Raw genomic sequence first — 18,412 nt, 5'->3', positions numbered from 1 at the left:
TACACTGCAACGAACACCAAGCATGTGACATCAGTGCTGTACTTTTCAGAGTGGAAGAAGACAGACACTCTAACGCGTCCTATAAGTCAATATCGACCCTTTAACAAGCCTTGATACTTGACTTAAAATAAGAAGTCAAATCAGAAACTCCACTTGCAGATACATATTTTGGGGTATTTGCCCCCCATCAGTGCTAACCAGGAGAACTTATTTGTCACCACTTACCTTAAGTCAGCTTGGCAATCTCCACAAGGAGAAATGTTCTTCCTTAAACCCAATGGCAGAGGCCTCTCACCTAGTAAGCCAAATCTGACCTTTTGCTTTGCATTGATGAGAGGCAAACACCCCGAAACACATGTCTGCAAATGGAGTGTCTGGTTTGGCTTCTTATCCTAAGTCTAAGCCTTGTTAAAGGGTCAATATTGTTTTTTTGACTTACTATATCCAATAGGTGGCAGTAGATGTCCTGTCCTTGTCTCTAAAGAGGCATATTTTATTTTACTAGTTATTTTTTTTATGTTGAGATCTGTGCCATGGGAGAGGAAACTTTTTTTTTTTTTCCAAGGATTCCCCTGCAGTAACAAGGATGGAAATCATTGGTCTTATATAGAGTGTGATGTGTATTAATGTGATACAGTACATGTAGCCACAACCCTGGAGTCTCATCTCTCGGTCCCCCAGGACCGCCGCTCGGGGGCCGTTTACTATTCCCTGTGTCATCTCTCCTCTCTTGTGTTCCAGTTCTATCGTGTCGACCCTGCTGGCACTCATGGACGGGTTGGACAATCGCGGTGAGATAATTGTTATTGGTGCTACAAACAGACTTGATTCTATAGATCCCGCACTCAGGAGACCTGGTCGATTCGACAGGGAATTTCTTTTCGGTTTACCTGATCAGAAGGTGAGAACACCTCCATGAAGGCGGTCACATTGGGGAAAAAAAATATATAGGCAACATTTAAGTCTCAGGACTTTGACAATGATGCTGTACACCACAGTCCCATAAACTGTGTAGTGGTCATTCTGGGGTACTGCAGCTTAGCTCCTATTAACTTCAATGGAAGCTGATCTACGTCACTTAAGAGACCGCTATGGAGTTATGATTTACCGCTCAGTACCCAGTATATATCCATCTGCCTGGGATCCTTCTAACAGCTGATCGGTGGGCATTGCCCGGAGTCAGACCCCTGCTGATTTGATATTGACGATGTATTCTAAGGAAACTCCATCAATATCAAAGTCCTGGACAAACCCTTTAAAAGAGGGGGTGGGGCGAGTTCATCTATACTAAATTTGTGACATGGATTTTCTGACAGGATCAATATTTTTTTTTCTGCCATTATATAATGAAATGGGGGAGAAAAAGCAGAATTTTTAATATGATGCCACTGACTTCCCCAAAATCCCAGACATCCTAATGCTGTGCATGTGGGCCTTGCTTACAGTGCATTGAAAAAGTATTCATACCCCTTGAACTGTTCCATACTTTTTCCTTGTAACACCCACAAACTTAATTTTTTTTTTTTTCCAATTCAAACTTTTATTGATTTTATAATTAAAAGAATTAACATATAACAACATGTCAATTACAAGGTGCAAGAACAATAATAAGTAAAATACAAGAAATCCAATAAGTACTGTAGATAAATATCACAGCAACGTAAATGTTTTTTTATTTTGATTTTATGTCATGCCAACACATAATAGCAAGTATTTGTGAAGTGTAAAGGAAATAATGCATGGTTTTCTCATTATAAAAATATAAATCTGAAAATTGTGACGTGCATTTGTATTCAGCCCCCTGTAGTCAGATACCCCTAAATAAAATCCAGAGTGATCAATTGCCTCCAGAAGTCACATAATTAGTAAATTGAGTCCTCCTGTGTGTAATTTATTCTCAGTATAACTACAGCTGTTCTGTGAAGGCCAAAGAGGTTTGTGTGAGAACACCGGGATCAAACAAAATCATGAAAACCAAGGAAAACACTAGACAGGTCAGGGATAAAGCTGTGGAGAAGAGGAAAGCAGGGTTAGGTTATAAAAAATAGCCCAATCTCTGAGCATCTCACGGAGCACTGACCAATCCATCATCCAAAAATGGAAGGAGGATGGCACGACTGCAAACCTACCAAGACGAGGCCTTCCACCTAAACCAGTGTTTCCCAAACTCCAGTCCTCACGACCCCCCACAGGTCATGTTTTCAGGATTTCCATAGTATTGCACAGGTGAGAGAATTCCTGATGCCTTGATGATACTTCCACCACCTATGCAGTACTGAGGAAATCCTGAAAACATGACCTGTGGGGTCCGTGAGGACTGGAGTTTGGGATACACTGATCTAAACTGACAAGCAAGAAGAGCACTGATTAGAGAAGCAGCTGAGAAGCCGATGGTCACTCTGGAGGAGCTGCAGAGATCCACAGCTCAAGTGGGAGAATCTGTCCACATGACAACTATTAGTTGTATACTCCACAAATCTAGCCTTTATGGAAGAGTGGCAAGAAGAAAGACATTTTTGAAAGCAAGCCATAAGAAGTCATGTTTGCAGTTTGTAAAAAAGCAATGTAAGGGAGCATGTGGAAGAAGGTGCTCTGGTCAGATTAGACCAAAGTATAACTTTGTGTTAAATGCAAAACACTATGTCATGGAAAACGAACGCTGCACATCACTCTGAAAACACCATCCCTACAGTCAAACATGGTAATGGCAGCATCATGCTGTGGAGATGCTTTTCTTCAGCAGAGGCAGGGAAGCTGGTCAGAGGTGACGGTGGATGGAGCTAAATACCGGGCAGTCCTGGAGGAAAACCTGTCAGAGGCTGCAAAAGACTTGAGACTTGGGTGTAGGTTCACCTTCCAGCAGGACAACGACCCTAAACATCCTGCCAGAGCTACAATGGAGGGTTTAGATCAAAGCATATTCATGTGTGTGAACGACCCAGTCACAGTCCAGACCGAAATCCCAACGAGAATATGTGTGAAGACGTGAAAATTGCTGTTGACAGACGTCTCCATCCAATCTCACTGAGCGAGGGCAAGTGTGCAAAGAAGGGGCAAAAATGTCACCTCCAGATGGGCAAAGCTGGTCGAGACAGACCCCAAAAGACTGCAGCAGTAAATGCAGTGAAAGGTGGTCCTACAAAGTATTGACTCGGGGGCTGAATACAAATGCACAACGTCATCAGTGGGTGAAAGGCTGGGGCAGACACGGTTTAGTGTGGACGCTCCGCTGTCCAGTTTGAATGGAAGAGGACGGGAACATGAGGGGCAGAGGAAGAGGCAGCGAGGAAAGTGGGGGGGACACTGTAACTTCTTCTGTCCCGGATAATGAGCTTTGGACAGGTTAGATAGGCAGGTGATGCCCGGTCCTCCTGGATGAAAAGTATATCAGGAATTATAAAATTTGCTGCTTTGCTCCAAAAATGTTGCTGTGTCTGTTCATAGGGTGTGTAGTATGTCACAACCTACGGTGTGGTGGGAGAAAGGTAGCCATGGCTCACTGATCCTACACAACCCGCTTCATTCTATGTCCGTTGTAAGTCACGTGAGAGGTTCTCTTATGTCTGAGCTATTACTTTAGTATCTTACTCACTGCTGTTTTTAATTGCGTCTCCCCGCCCCCCCCCAAAACTGAACATAAATGGAAATATTTGTGTGTTTATTGTGTTTATTTTTCAGGCAAGAAAGCACATTTTACAGATACACACCAGGGACTGGGATCCCAAACTGTCTGATGCGTTCCTAGAGGAACTGGCAGAAAAATGCGTTGGTGAGTTTTATAATTTGGCCTTTCTGCCTCCCCGGGGGTCCCTCAACCTGGCCTTTCTGCCTCCCCGGGGGTCCCTCAACCTGGCCTTTCTGCCTCCCCGGGGGTCCCTCAACCTGGCCTTTCTGCCTCCCCGGGGGTCCCTCAACCTGGCCTTTCTGCCTCCCCGGGGGTCCCTCAACCTGGCATTTCTGCCTCCCCGGGGGTCCCTCAACCTGGCCTTTCTGCCTCCCCGGGGGTCCCTCAACCTGGCCTTTCTCCCTCCCCGGGGGTCCCTCAACCTGGCCTTTCTCCCTCCCCGGGGGTCCCTCAACCTGGCCTTTCTGCCTCCCCGGGGGTCCCTCAACCTGGCCTTTCTGCCTCCCCGGGGGTCCCTCAACCTGGCCTTTCTGCCTCCCCGGGGGTCCCTCAACCTGGCCTTTCTGCCTCCCCGGGGGTCCCTCAACCTGGCCTTTCTGCCTCCCCGGGGGTCTCTCAACCTGGCCTTTCTGCCTCCCCGGGGGGCCCCCCGGCTTCTCTGTCTTCCCCACCAATGATCTTGTCAAAGAAAACGATGTGCTGTCCCTGTTCTAGCCTATGAGACTGTATTAATAGAGAATTCTGTATAACTTTAAAGCATAACTATACTTTTGTGTGTATGTATGTGAATATACATTTGTTTATTTATACGTTGCGGCCCCATAAAAGCTCTGTAGATCAGTCGTGTCTGGCCCGGAGACTTAAAAGGGCTGCAGTAGATCAAAACACATATACAAAGGCTTAGTTAGACTGTGAGCCTTTGGCTTGTTTTTTCTTAGCAGGCGCAGGAAGGAGGTTTATGGGTTTGTTTTGTATGCTTGCCATTTTAATATCTGAGGTGGCCACCCGCAGCTTCACTTTTATAGTGTTTTGATTGTTGCATTAATAAGGGATTTGCTGTACCCAACCATTATCCAAAGTGTAGAATTATTTGCCAAATGTTCTGATTAGCCGGAGGCAAAGTTGTACATGACTTTATGTATTGTGAGTAAAGCTTTTATTTCTGAAAACTGAATGTTTTAAATCAGTAGCTAAAACCGATTTGCCTTAAAGCTTCCTCTGCTTTTTGAGACTGTTTGCTCAGTGACCCTGTTATTGTTTTTTAAGACGGCCAGAAACATAAGTATTTATATCTTTCTGGATACAGCGGCCTACGTGGTCTGTGTACACAGATGATGTTGTCGGAGCCGTGTCATGGTGGATTGTTCTCGCTAATACGTTTCTTCTTCTCTCCCTTATGTGTCGCGTTTCAGGCTACTGTGGAGCTGACATTAAAGCACTTTGCACTGAGGCTGCCTTGATCGCCCTTCGCCGGCGCTACCCCCAGATCTATGCCAGCAGTCAGAAGCTACAGCTGGACGTCTCTTCAGTTGTCCTTGGTGCCCACGATTTCTACCATGCAATGACAAACATTGTGCCTGCTTCTCAACGTGCTGTGATGTCTCCCGGGCACGCGCTCTCGCTCGTCATAAGGCCCCTGCTCCAGAGGACGTTCACCGACATAATCTGCGCCCTGCACAAAGTGTTTCCTCACGCTGAGTTTAGCAGAGACCACAAGAAGGACGGTAATGATGATCCTCAGGGCTTTAACCATTGTACCCGAAGTCATTTGGGATAAATTGCCGTGAACTGTAAGGGTGCCGACTTAATGCTGCATTCACTTTTGAGCAAAGTAGTCAATAGGTTTGGGGTGCTGTCGACAGCAACGTCCTCCTCCTCCTCCTCTTCATTGTCTTGTGCCTGGTTTTAAGACAACTGTCTGCAGCAGGAGCCCCCCCCCCCCTTTGCCCTGTCTACAGCAGGAGCCCCCCCCTTTGCCCTGTCTGCAGCAGGAGCCCCCCCCCCCTTTGTCCTGTCTGCAGCAGCAGCCCCCCCCCCCTTTGCCCTGTCTGCAGCAGGAGCCCCCCCCCTTTGCCCTGTCTGCAGCAGGAGCCCCCCCCCTTTGCCCTGTCTGCAGCAGGAGCCCCCCCCCTTTGCCCTGTCTGCAGCAGGAGCCTCCCCCCCCCCCTTTGCCCTGTCTGCAGCAGGAGCCTCCCCCCCCCTTTGCCCTGTGTGCAGCAGGAGCCTCCCCCCTTTGCCCTGTGTGCAGCAGGAGCCTCCCCCCTTTGCCCTGTGTGCAGCAGGAGCCTCCCCCCTTTGCCCTGTGTGCAGCAGGAGCCTCCCCCCCCCCCTTTGCCCTGTGTGCAGCAGGAGCCTCCCCCCCCCCTTTGCCCTGTGTGCAGCAGGAGCCTCCCCCCCCCTTTGCCCTGTGTGCAGCAGGAGCCTCCCCCCTTTGCCCTGTGTGCAGCAGGAGCCTCCCCCCCTTTGCCCTGTGTGCAGCAGGAGCCTCCCCCCCTTTGCCCTGTGTGCAGCAGGAGCCTCCCCCCCTTTGCCCTGTGTGCAGCAGGAGCCTCCCCCCCTTTGCCCTGTGTGCAGCAGGAGCCTCCCCCCCTTTGCCCTGTGTGCAGCAGGAGCCTCCCCCCCTTTGCCCTGTGTGCAGCAGGAGCCTCCCCCCCTTTGCCCTGTGTGCAGCAGGAGCCTCCCCCCCTTTGCCCTGTGTGCAGCAGGAGCCTCCCCCCCTTTGCCCTGTGTGCAGCAGGAGCCTCCCCCCCTTTGCTCTGTGTGCAGCAGGAGCCTCCCCCCCTTTGCCCTGTGTGCAGCAGGAGCCTCCCCCCTTTGCCCTGTGTGCAGCAGGAGCCTCCCCCCCTTTGCCCTGTGTGCAGCAGGAGCCTCCCCCCCTTTGCCCTGTGTGCAGCAGGAGCCTCCCCCCCTTTGCCCTGTGTGCAGCAGGAGCCTCCCCCCCTTTGCCCTGTGTGCAGCAGGAGCCTCCCCCCCCCTTGCCCTGTGTGCAGCAGGAGCCTCCCCCCCCCTTTGCCCTGTGTGCAGCAGGAGCCTCCCCCCCCCCCCCCTTTGCCCTGTGTGCAGCAGGAGCCTCCCCCCCCCCCCTTTGCCCTGTGTGCAGCAGGAGCCTCCCCCCCCCCCCTTTGCCCTGTGTGCAGCAGGAGCCCCCCCCCTTTGCCCTGTGTGCAGCAGGAGCCCCCCCCCCTTTGCCCTGTGTGCAGCAGGAGCCCCCCCCCCTTTGCCCTGTGTGCAGCAGGAGCCCTCCCCCCTTTGCCCTGTGTGCAGCAGGAGCCCTCCCCCCTTTGCCCTGTGTGCAGCAGGAGCCCTCCCCCCTTTGCCCTGTGTGCAGCAGGAGCCCTCCCCCCTTTGCCCTGTGTGCAGCAGGAGCCCTCCCCCCTTTGCCCTGTGTGCAGCAGGAGCCCTCCCCCCTTTGCCCTGTGTGCAGCAGGAGCCCTCCCCCCTTTGCCCTGTGTGCAGCAGGAGCCCTCCCCCCTTTGCCCTGTGTGCAGCAGGAGCCCTCCCCCCTTTGCCCTGTGTGCAGCAGGAGCCCTCCCCCCTTTGCCCTGTGTGCAGCAGGAGCCCTCCCCCCTTTGCCCTGTGTGCAGCAGGAGCCCTCCCCCCTTTGCCCTGTGTGCAGCAGGAGCCCTCCCCCCTTTGCCCTGTGTGCAGCAGGAGCCCTCCCCCCTTTGCCCTGTGTGCAGCAGGAGCCCTCCCCCCTTTGCCCTGTGTGCAGCAGGAGCCCTCCCCCCTTTGCCCTGTGTGCAGCAGGAGCCCTCCCCCCTTTGCCCTGTGTGCAGCAGGAGCCCTCCCCCCTTTGCCCTGTGTGCAGCAGGAGCCCTCCCCCCTTTGCCCTGTGTGCAGCAGGAGCCCTCCCCCCTTTGCCCTGTGTGCAGCAGGAGCCCTCCCCCCTTTGCCCTGTGTGCAGCAGGAGCCCTCCCCCCTTTGCCCTGTGTGCAGCAGGAGCCCTCCCCCCTTTGCCCTGTGTGCAGCAGGAGCCCTCCCCCCTTTGCCCTGTGTGCAGCAGGAGCCCTCCCCCCTTTGCCCTGTGTGCAGCAGGAGCCCTCCCCCCTTTGCCCTGTGTGCAGCAGGAGCCCTCCCCCCTTTGCCCTGTGTGCAGCAGGAGCCCTCCCCCCTTTGCCCTGTGTGCAGCAGGAGCCCTCCCCCCTTTGCCCTGTGTGCAGCAGGAGCCCTCCCCCCTTTGCCCTGTGTGCAGCAGGAGCCCTCCCCCCTTTGCCCTGTGTGCAGCAGGAGCCCTCCCCCCTTTGCCCTGTGTGCAGCAGGAGCCCTCCCCCCTTTGCCCTGTGTGCAGCAGGAGCCCTCCCCCCTTTGCCCTGTGTGCAGCAGGAGCCCTCCCCCCTTTGCCCTGTGTGCAGCAGGAGCCCTCCCCCCTTTGCCCTGTGTGCAGCAGGAGCCCTCCCCCCTTTGCCCTGTGTGCAGCAGGAGCCCTCCCCCCTTTGCCCTGTGTGCAGCAGGAGCCCTCCCCCCTTTGCCCTGTGTGCAGCAGGAGCCCTCCCCCCTTTGCCCTGTGTGCAGCAGGAGCCCTCCCCCCTTTGCCCTGTGTGCAGCAGGAGCCCTCCCCCCTTTGCCCTGTGTGCAGCAGGAGCCCTCCCCCCTTTGCCCTGTGTGCAGCAGGAGCCCTCCCCCCTTTGCCCTGTGTGCAGCAGGAGCCCTCCCCCCTTTGCCCTGTGTGCAGCAGGAGCCCTCCCCCCTTTGCCCTGTGTGCAGCAGGAGCCCTCCCCCCTTTGCCCTGTGTGCAGCAGGAGCCCTCCCCCCTTTGCCCTGTGTGCAGCAGGAGCCCTCCCCCCTTTGCCCTGTGTGCAGCAGGAGCCCTCCCCCCTTTGCCCTGTGTGCAGCAGGAGCCCTCCCCCCTTTGCCCTGTGTGCAGCAGGAGCCCTCCCCCCTTTGCCCTGTGTGCAGCAGGAGCCCTCCCCCCTTTGCCCTGTGTGCAGCAGGAGCCCTCCCCCCTTTGCCCTGTGTGCAGCAGGAGCCCTCCCCCCTTTGCCCTGTGTGCAGCAGGAGCCCTCCCCCCTTTGCCCTGTGTGCAGCAGGAGCCCTCCCCCCTTTGCCCTGTGTGCAGCAGGAGCCCTCCCCCCTTTGCCCTGTGTGCAGCAGGAGCCCTCCCCCCTTTGCCCTGTGTGCAGCAGGAGCCCTCCCCCCTTTGCCCTGTGTGCAGCAGGAGCCCTCCCCCCTTTGCCCTGTGTGCAGCAGGAGCCCTCCCCCCTTTGCCCTGTGTGCAGCAGGAGCCCTCCCCCCTTTGCCCTGTGTGCAGCAGGAGCCCTCCCCCCTTTGCCCTGTGTGCAGCAGGAGCCCTCCCCCCTTTGCCCTGTGTGCAGCAGGAGCCCTCCCCCCTTTGCCCTGTGTGTGCAGCAGGAGCCCTCCCCCCTTTGCCCTGTGTGTGCAGCAGGAGCCCTCCCCCCTTTGCCCTGTGTGTGCAGCAGGAGCCCTCCCCCCTTTGCCCTGTGTGTGCAGCAGGAGCCCTCCCCCCTTTGCCCTGTGTGTGCAGCAGGAGCCCTCCCCCCTTTGCCCTGTGTGTGCAGCAGGAGCCCTCCCCCCTTTGCCCTGTGTGTGCAGCAGGAGCCCTCCCCCCTTTGCCCTGTGTGTGCAGCAGGAGCCCTCCCCCCTTTGCCCTGTGTGTGCAGCAGGAGCCCTCCCCCCGTTGCCCTGTGTGTGCAGCAGGAGCCCTCCCCCCTTTGCCCTGTGTGTGCAGCAGGAGCCCTCCCCCCTTTGCCCTGTGTGTGCAGCAGGAGCCCTCCCCCCTTTGCCCTGTGTGCAGCAGGAGCCCTCCCCCCTTTGCCCTGTGTGCAGCAGGAGCCCTCCCCCCTTTGCCCTGTGTGCAGCAGGAGCCCTCCCCCCTTTGCCCTGTGTGCAGCAGGAGCCCTCCCCCCTTTGCCCTGTGTGCAGCAGGAGCCCTCCCCCCTTTGCCCTGTGTGCAGCAGGAGCCCTCCCCCCTTTGCCCTGTGTGCAGCAGGAGCCCTCCCCCCTTTGCCCTGTGTGCAGCAGGAGCCCTCCCCCCTTTGCCCTGTCTGCAGCAGGAGCCCTCCCCCCTTTGCCCTGTCTGCAGCAGGAGCCCTCCCCCCTTTGCCCTGTCTGCAGCAGGAGCCCTCCCCCCTTTGCCCTGTCTGCAGCAGGAGCCCTCCCCCCTTTGCCCTGTCTGCAGCAGGAGCCCTCCCCCCTTTGCCCTGTCTGCAGCAGGAGCCCTCCCCCCTTTGCCCTGTCTGCAGCAGGAGCCCTCCCCCCTTTGCCCTGTGTGCAGCAGGAGCCCTCCCCCCTTTGCCCTGTGTGCAGCAGGAGCCCTCCCCCCTTTGCCCTGTCTGCAGCAGGAGCCCTCCCCCCTTTGCCCTGTGTGCAGCAGGAGCCCTCCCCCCTTTGCCCTGTGTGCAGCAGGAGCCCTCCCCCCTTTGCCCTGTCTGCAGCAGGAGCCCTCCCCCCTTTGCCCTGTCTGCAGCAGGAGCCCTCCCCCCCCCCCTTTGCCCTGTCTGCAGCAGGAGCCCCCCCCCCCTTTGCCCTGTCTGCAGCAGGAGCCCCCCCCCCCCATTGCCCTGTCTGCAGCAGGAGCCTTCCCCCCCCATTGCCCTGTTTGCAGCAGGAGCCCTCCCCCCCCCCTTTGCCCTGTCTGCAGCAGGAGCCCTCCCCCCCCCTTTGCCCTGTCTGCAGCAGGAGCCCTCCCCCCCCCCCCCTTTGCCCTGTCTGCAGCAGGAGCCCTCCCCCCCCCCCCCCTTTGCCCTGTCTGCAGCAGGAGCCCTCCCCCCCCCCCTTTGCCCTGTCTGCAGCAGGAGCCCTCCCCCCCCCCTTTGCCCTGTCTGCAGCAGGAGCCCTCCCCCCCCCCTTTGCCCTGTCTGCAGCAGGAGCCCTCCCCCCCCCCTTTGCCCTGTCTGCAGCAGGAGCCCTCCCCCCCCCCTTTGCCCTGTCTGCAGCAGGAGCCCTCCCCCCCCCCCCCCTTTGCCCTGTCTGCAGCAGGAGCCCTCCCCCCCCCCCCCCCTTTGCCCTGTCTGCAGCAGGAGCCCTCCCCCCCCCCCTTTGCCCTGTCTGCAGCAGGAGCCCTCCCCCCCCCTTTGCCCTGTCTGCAGCAGGAGCCCTCCCCCCCCCCTTTGCCCTGTCTGCAGCAGGAGCCCCCCCCCCCTTTGCCCTGTCTGCAGCAGGAGCCCCCCCCCCCCCTTTGCCCTGTCTGCAGCAGGAGCCCTCCCCCCCCCCTTTGCCCTGTCTGCAGCAGGAGCCCTCCCCCCCCCCTTTGCCCTGTCTGCAGCAGGAGCCCCCCCCCCCCCCTTTGCCCTGTCTGCAGCAGGAGCCCCCCCCCCCCCTTTGCCCTGTCTGCAGCAGGAGCCCCCCCCCCCCCCTTTGCCCTGTATCTCTAAGGGTCCCATCACCTTCACTGGTTATTAAAATGGCATACAGCTTGTATAGGAGGGCACCACATAATAACAAAGAGGGATCAACTGATGGATATCAATTAAATAACCCACAAGAAAAGGAAAGTGTGTGCACACTAGGGTGATCGCCTCAAAATAATTTTATTAGTAAATATCACATTACAAACAAGAACAATAAAGCCACCATAAAGTGCTTGGTGCAGTCAAAAATAACATATATAGATAGCCCAAAGTAATAATTGTGGTATCATGGTCTCAACCTGAATCTAAAGTGACCAATGCAGTGTGCTTTTTAACTGCTTTTGTGAACTCTTTTGTGGCTTATTGTTCTTGCTTGTGATCTGATATTTACTAATAAAATTATTTTGAGGGGTTCACACTAGCGTGCATATACTCTTCCCTTTTCTTGTGGGTTATTAAAATGGGGGGCACGTTTTCCTCACTTCACATCAATAGTAAGGAGGATGTGAATGGGGCAGTGGTTGAGCCTTGACAACTTATTTAAAGGAGTATTCCTAACATATTTATAGGAGAGGTGAAAACCTTCTGATCAGTGGTGGTCCCAACTGCTGGGGACCCTCACCGATCCTACTCAGAAACGAGTGGAGGTGCCCATGCACATTTCATTGTCGGTGAGACCGCTGGAGTAATGAAGTCCGCCATATCCGGAGAAAGCGTGCCCTTCTTTCATCCGTTTCAGAGCCAGTTGGGGGGCGTCAATCAGAAAGGTGATTAATTTGGTCTGGGGGAAAACCTCCTTTAAGATGAAAGGATAGCTAACATTGGATATCCAGCTCATATTTGGTGTCTTATGTATCGAGATTTGTTCTACTCCCCCTAACACCAGCGTTCTCCCATCTGCAGACGATCCCGGTCTCCTCCTGGATGACAGCGAGGATGAGAGCACCTTGTCCATATTTGATGCGAGTTCTGTCTCAGGATCACCAAAGAAACAGCCAGCTGCTCCCCACAAGCCCTTCCTCCACTTTACAACGTGAGTGGCCGGGAAAGGGAGGGTACCCAAGGACTATCATGTACGGGTTGGTAATTTCTTTTCGCCCCATTGGTGCCCTACATATGTGCACGAGTAATGATCTCTGCCAAAAATTTGCAAAAATGTAGTATGAGGCTGAGCTGCGCGTAATGTCTGTAATCTTTCGAAATATTTTTTTGCATTTTGTAAAATATCTTATTTCTTTTTGCAGATCAGCTTGTCACCAGCCCACCTCTTACCGGCCCAGGTTTCTTCTATGTGGGGAGCCGGGCTCGGGGCAGACTTCGCACCTTGCTCCAGCTGTGTTGCACATTCTTGAAAAGTTCTCTGTGCATAGACTGGACCTACCAGCACTTTACTCAGTCAGCGCTAAAACTCCTGAGGAGTCCTGTGCACAGGTGAGCAGGAGACTGCTGAGCCTTGGGGAAATGCTTCATGGCCTGATCGGCATTCATTATACTCACACACAGACTGAGTAACTTCTCTACATAGTCTTACTAACTTGCGTCTTGGGAAGTGTTATCTTTCTCGGTCACTTCATTGGAGGGAAATGGGAACCACAGGTGTTGGCTGATGTCTTTAGGAGGCTGACACTAAGAACTCAGAAAAAGTCAGCTTCTCCGCAGGCTGACAAAGTTGCGCTCTGTAACGCTATAGCATGTAAGCATGAAATATATGAAACTCGAATAGCATTACTACTCTACAAAATAGGAAAAAGAGCAGATACTTGGCAGTTAATTTGGCCAATTCATGCATACCCAGTAGCCAATGACAAGGCCATCCACTTGCTGGGAACCTATCCTAATGTGATATCTCACTTGGGCTGTTATCCTACATTTACAGTTATATTAAAAAGTTTGGGCACCCCTATTAATCTTAAGCTTAATGTTTTATAAAAATTGGTGTTTTTGCAACAGCTATTTCAGTTTGATATATGTAATAACTGTTGGACACAGTAATGTTTCTGCCTTGAAATGAGGTTTATTGTACTAACAGAAAATGTGCAATCTAGCGAGCTGCAGTCAAAGATGTCGGAGAGGTTGTCTTCTCTGAATACTGGATAGAACTCTCCATCTTCTCATTCTTCTGTCAGGGTTAATTTACCCAGTTCCTCCTTTGGTGAATTCCCAGGCTTTTATTAAAACCGACTTGTGGTTACCAAGAAATATGGAGTGTTTCCTCTTGTTCTGGTTCTGAATCGTCTCATCTGTGTCCAGCTCTGTCATTTTTAGGGTAGAATCTCTCTGCTCATTAATTGTTTTGATGGGACCATGAGAGTTCCTGTCCACAATAAACATGAAGGATGCCTACCTCCACCTCTCCATCACCCTCACCAGAGATTCCTTCGCTATGTGGTTCATGCTACACAGTTTCATTTTGTTTCTCTCCAGTCCTAGTTGGTCATGGTACTTCTGTTCTCAATCAGGGTCTTACTACTTTCCCTACCTGAATGGCATTCTCTTTACTCATCTGGTACCAAGAACTTGGAATGCTTTCAGACTTTGGATACACACATCACAATTTAGCTGGATCATCAACAAGCCAAGGCCCTATGTAACTCCATCCCAGTGCAAAGATTCTTCACTTAGTAGATGGATATAATTCTTTAGGCTGGTATACACACTCTCATACGTCAATCTCCTGTCCTTATCCAGTTCTACATGAGGATTCTAGGCAATTGGAAAGCATCCTCTTCAATTTGGTCCAAAATGACTCTGCTAAGGTGATTTTAAAGGGAGTCTGTCTGCAATAAATGATTGTTCAGAAAAGATGCTCAGTTGCCCTCTTGGCGTGGTGGAGACGCTCGGCTGCCCTCTTGGCGTGGTGGAGACGCTCGGCTGCCCTCTTGGCGTGGTGGAGACGCTCGGCTGCCCTCTTGGCGTGGTGGAGACGCTCGGCTGCCCTCTTGGCGTGGTGGAGACGCTCGGCTGCCCTCTTGGCGTGGTGGAGACGCTCGGCTGCCCTCTTGGCGTGGTGGAGACGCTCGGCTGCCCTCTTGGCGTGGTGGAGACGCTCGGCTGCCCTCTTGGCGTGGTGGAGACGCTCGGCTGCCCTCTTGGCGTGGTGGAGACGCTCGGCTGCCCTCTTGGCGTGGTGGAGACGCTCGGCTGCCCTCTTGGCGTGGTGGAGACGCTCGGCTGCCCTCTTGGCGTGGTGGAGACGCTCGGCTGCCCTCTTGGCGTGGTGGAGACGCTCGGCTGCCCTCTTGGCGTGGTGGAGACGCTCGGCTGCCCTCTTGGCGTGGTGGAGACGCTCGGCTGCCCTCTTGGCGTGGTGGAGACGCTCGGCTGCCCTCTTGGCGTGGTGGAGACGCTCGGCTGCCCTCTTGGCGTGGTGGAGACGCTCGGCTGCCCTCTTGGCGTGGTGGAGACGCTCGGCTGCCCTCTTGGCGTGGTGGAGACGCTCGGCTGCCCTCTTGGCGTGGTGGAGACGCTCGGCTGCCCTCTTGGCGTGGTGGAGACGCTCGGCTGCCCTCTTGGCGTGGTGGAGACGCTCGGCTGCCCTCTTGGCGTGGTGGAGACGACAAGTGCACCTTCCTAACTTCTTGTTTTACAGCTATCAAAGCTCTTCTCTTCCATGATTGATAGCTCCGGCTTTAAAGGAACCAGGGAAAGGCAAGAAGGTTTGCTGAACTGTTTGACTACGCCATGATGCACCGAGCGCATATGTTTGGTTTAAACAGTCATTTTGTGCTGGCAGTCCCTTTAATTCTATGCAGTGTGTAGGTGTAATATATATTGCATGGAGAGTGAGCAAAGTCCTCTGTATGGACCCGAGTATTGCGCTAGTGTTCCCAGGCATCAGTCTCCCAGTCTGCTGAGATGGCTGCTGACCTTGTCATTCTATACAGCAAAGAAAATGCAGAAAATGTGAAATGTCCACCTATTCTTTCTGCCCAGGTAATAGCTGACATATTTGCAGCTAAACCCTGATTTAAGTGGCTTCACACCCTGCATCTGCATTTGTCAGCTGGCAGAATATCCTGTGTCTCTTAGTGAGCTGTTAAATGGTTCCAGATGTGAAATCTGATGTTAAGACTTGTGCAAAGTAGAAAATGAGGGTGTTTTATCCATTCCAAATGTTTTCTGTTTCATGCTCTGGGAATGTTAAGTGTAATCTGAAATTTCTTGCCTAAATCTTTGGTGTAGTTGTTCAGGTCGTACACTGCCTGATACCAGTTTTTAAAAATTTGATAATATTGTTTAAAGTGGGTATTTATATAATGGTATGGGGCTACCTAGTATTCAGGTTCTCAGGTCTGCAGCACAAGGCTGCCACTAGAGGCAGCCAAATGTACATGTACAGTGCTGGCCAAAAGTATTGGCACCCCTGCAATTCTGTCAGGTAATACTCAGTTTCTTCCTGAAAATGATTGCAATCACAAATTCTTTGGTATTATTATCTTCATTTAATTTGCTTGCAAGGAAAAAAACACAAAAGAGAATGAAGCAAAAATCAAATCATTGATCATTTCACACAAAACTCCAAAAAGGGCCGGACAAAAGTATTGGCACCCTCAGCCTAGTACTTGGTTGCACAACCTTTAGCCAAAATAACTGCGAACAACCGCTTCCGGTAACCATCAATGAGTTTCTTACAATGCTCTGCTGGAATTGTAGACCATTCTTCTTTGGCAAACTGCTCCAGGTCCCTGATATTTGAAGGGTGCCTTCTCCAAACTGCCATTTTGAGATCTCTCCACAGGTGTTCTATGGGATTCAGGTCTGGACTCATTGCTGGCCACCTTAGAAGTCTCCAGTGCTTTCTCTCAAACCATTTTATAGTGCTTTTGGAAGTGTGTTTTGGGTCATTGTCCTGCTGGAAGACCCATGACCTCTGAGGGAGACCCAGCTTTCCCACACTGGGCCCTACATTATGCTGCAAAATTTGTTGGTAGTCTTCAGACTTCATAATGCCATGCACACGGTCAAGCAGTCCAGTGCCAGAGGCAGCAAAGCAACCCCAAAACATCAGGGAACCTCCGCCATGTTTGACTGTAGGGACCGTGTTCTTTTCTTTGAATGCCTCTTTTTTTTTCCTGTACACTCTATGTTGATGCTTTTTCCCAAAAAGCTCTACTTTTGTCTCATCTGACCAGAGAACATTCTTCCAAAACGTTTTAGGCTTTCTCAGATAAGTTTTGGCAAACTCCAGCCTGGCTTTTTTATGTCTCGGGGTAAGAAGTGGGGTCTTCCTGGGTATCCTACCATACAGTCCCTTTTCATTCAGATGCCGACGGATAGTACGGGTTGACACTGTTGTACCCTCGGACTGCAGGGCAGCTTGAACTTGTTTGGATGTTAGTCGAGGTTCTTTATCCTCCATCCGCACAATCTTGCGTTGAAATCTCGTCAATTTTTCTTTTCCGTCCACATCTAGGGAGGTTAGCCACAGTGCCATGGGCTTTACACTTCTTGATGACACTGCGCACGGAAGACACAGGAACATTCAGGTCTTTGGAGATGGACTTGTAGCCTTGAGATTGCTCATGCTTCCTCACAATTTGGTTTCTCAAGTCCTCAGACAGTTCTTTGGTCTTCTTTCTTTTCTCCATGCTCAATGTGGTACACACAAGGACACAGGACAGAGGTTGAGTCAACTTTAATCCATGTTAACTGGCTGCAAGTGTGATTTAGTTATTGCCAACACCTGTTAGGTGCCACAGGTAAGTTACAGGTGCTGTTAATTACACGAATTAGAGAAGCATCACATGATTTTTCAAAGGGTGCCAATACTTTTGTCCACCCCTTTTTTAGGTTTGGTGTGGAATTATATCCAATTTGGCTTTAGGACAATTCTTTTTGTGTTTTTTTCATTGAAGACAAATTAAATGAAGAGAATAATACCAAAGAATTTGTGATTGCAATCATTTTCAGGAAGAAACTGAGTATTATCTGACAGAATTACAGGGGTGCCAATACTTTTGGCCAGCACTGTATGTATACAGACTCATTTTGTTGGAGGGAATTAGTCACCAGGGTTATTCTGCACTTGAGGAACTTTGATTTAAAGGGGTTGTTTACGCTTGGGACAAAAGTTTGCAGTGACTGCTGCTCTCTGCAAAGGAAGAGTCTGGTGTATTCATGAGATACAGGAGCTCCTGCCATTCCCTTTCTCATCACTGACAGCTTTTTCCTTAATACTGTAATGAGGAGAAAGAAGTCTAGCCTCCAGGAATTTCTTCATCCAATGTGAGATTGTAGTACCATGAGCAAGCTGCTATAGTGATCCACTGATTAAGAAGCTGGATCTCTGCAATCATTTGATCTAACTGCAGACAAGTTAAATTGTCGTAAACTTTGGCAGTATTAGATCGCGCTGCATCTTCCGCATACGGGCGAAACCACAGCCTCGTGTTGCAGCCAATGGCCATGCCATGCTGCAGAGAAATGGAGGTATTACTGCTAATGTCCATATGAAGAACAGGAAATAGTATGAAAATTGTAAGGTTTTTAAAAATAAACGATATAAAATAATAATAAAAAGTTTTAAAAAATATGTAACTTCAACGTTAATTGTTCAGTCGTTTCCATAAACTTAGCTCCTGTATGGTATACGGCATACTAAATACCAAAGTTGTGATTCACCTCATTGACAGAAAAAGTAGTCTTACCACTGTAACATGCCCTAAAGTGCCAGCCACTAGGTGTCTCCCTCCTCTGTAATTTGCCATCCACTGCATGCTGGGTAAAATCTGTCCCTAGTTACAGAGACATTAATACGGACTACAGCCAGTGGGAGCGGAGCTGTGCTTCTGATAGCTGTGACCTACTGTACTCGGAGCAGATGGAGCTGGGGATCCTTTTTCATGCACTTATTCACAAACCTTCTCCTGTCCCTTCTCTCCTCAATCTCTGCACTGTGTACTCATTTAACTTTCCACACAGTAATAACTAAAATCAGGATTTATTTATTTTTTCATGCTGCTGTCTCCTCTTTAAATATCTCGTCTCTCACTATGCTGACCCGATGATCACTTCTCTGGCATTTTGATCTCCTCCCTGGCTTTTACTGTGCTGCTGTCACCTCTCTCTCCTCTCTGGCTCTTGTTTCGATAACCTCTCTGGCTCCCCCTGGGCCGCTGTCACCTCCATCTCTTCTCTGGCTCATGCCGGGCCGCTGTCGTCTCCATCTCCTCTCTGGCTCTCGCCGGGCCGCTGTCGTCTCCATCTCCTCTCTGGCTCTCGCCGGGCCGCTGTCGTCTCCATCTCCTCTCTGGCTCTCGCCGGGCCGCGGTCGCCTCCATCTCCTCTCTGGCTCTCGCCGGGCCGCTGTCGCCTCCATCTCCTCTCTGGCTCTCGCCGGGCCGCTGTCGCCTCCATCTCCTCTCTGGCTCTCGCCGGGCCGCTGTCGCCTCCATCTCCTCTCTGGCTCTCGCCGGGCCGCTGTCGCCTCCATCTCCTCTCTGGCTCTCGCCGGGCCGCTGTCGCCTCCATCTCCTCTCTG

General features: G+C 53.1%; 1 protein-coding gene across 3 annotated transcripts in view; it reads left to right on the top strand.

The window, feature by feature from the left end:
* The window catches only part of ATAD2B (ATPase family AAA domain containing 2B), a 170,356-nt gene that overhangs the window by 56,774 nt on the left and 95,170 nt on the right, over positions 1 to 18,412 (top strand). For all 3 annotated transcript variants that reach the window (XM_073674057.1, XM_073674058.1, XM_073674056.1), the window contains exons 14-18: positions 742 to 901; positions 3,679 to 3,769; positions 5,038 to 5,349; positions 11,836 to 11,965; positions 12,177 to 12,363. In XM_073674057.1, coding sequence (XP_073530158.1) covers positions 742 to 901; positions 3,679 to 3,769; positions 5,038 to 5,349; positions 11,836 to 11,965; positions 12,177 to 12,363 — 880 coding nt within the window. The remainder of the gene's footprint in view (positions 1 to 741; positions 902 to 3,678; positions 3,770 to 5,037; positions 5,350 to 11,835; positions 11,966 to 12,176; positions 12,364 to 18,412) is intronic.

This window comes from Phyllobates terribilis, unplaced genomic scaffold, assembly GCF_046119375.1.
Source record: "Phyllobates terribilis strain yellow unplaced genomic scaffold, ASM4611937v1 Scaffold_3__8_contigs__length_932513732, whole genome shotgun sequence".
Classification (NCBI taxonomy): domain Eukaryota; kingdom Metazoa; phylum Chordata; class Amphibia; order Anura; family Dendrobatidae; genus Phyllobates; species Phyllobates terribilis.
The sequence above is the reverse complement of the archived record's forward strand: the minus strand, read 5'-3'. Positions and strand labels throughout refer to the sequence as shown.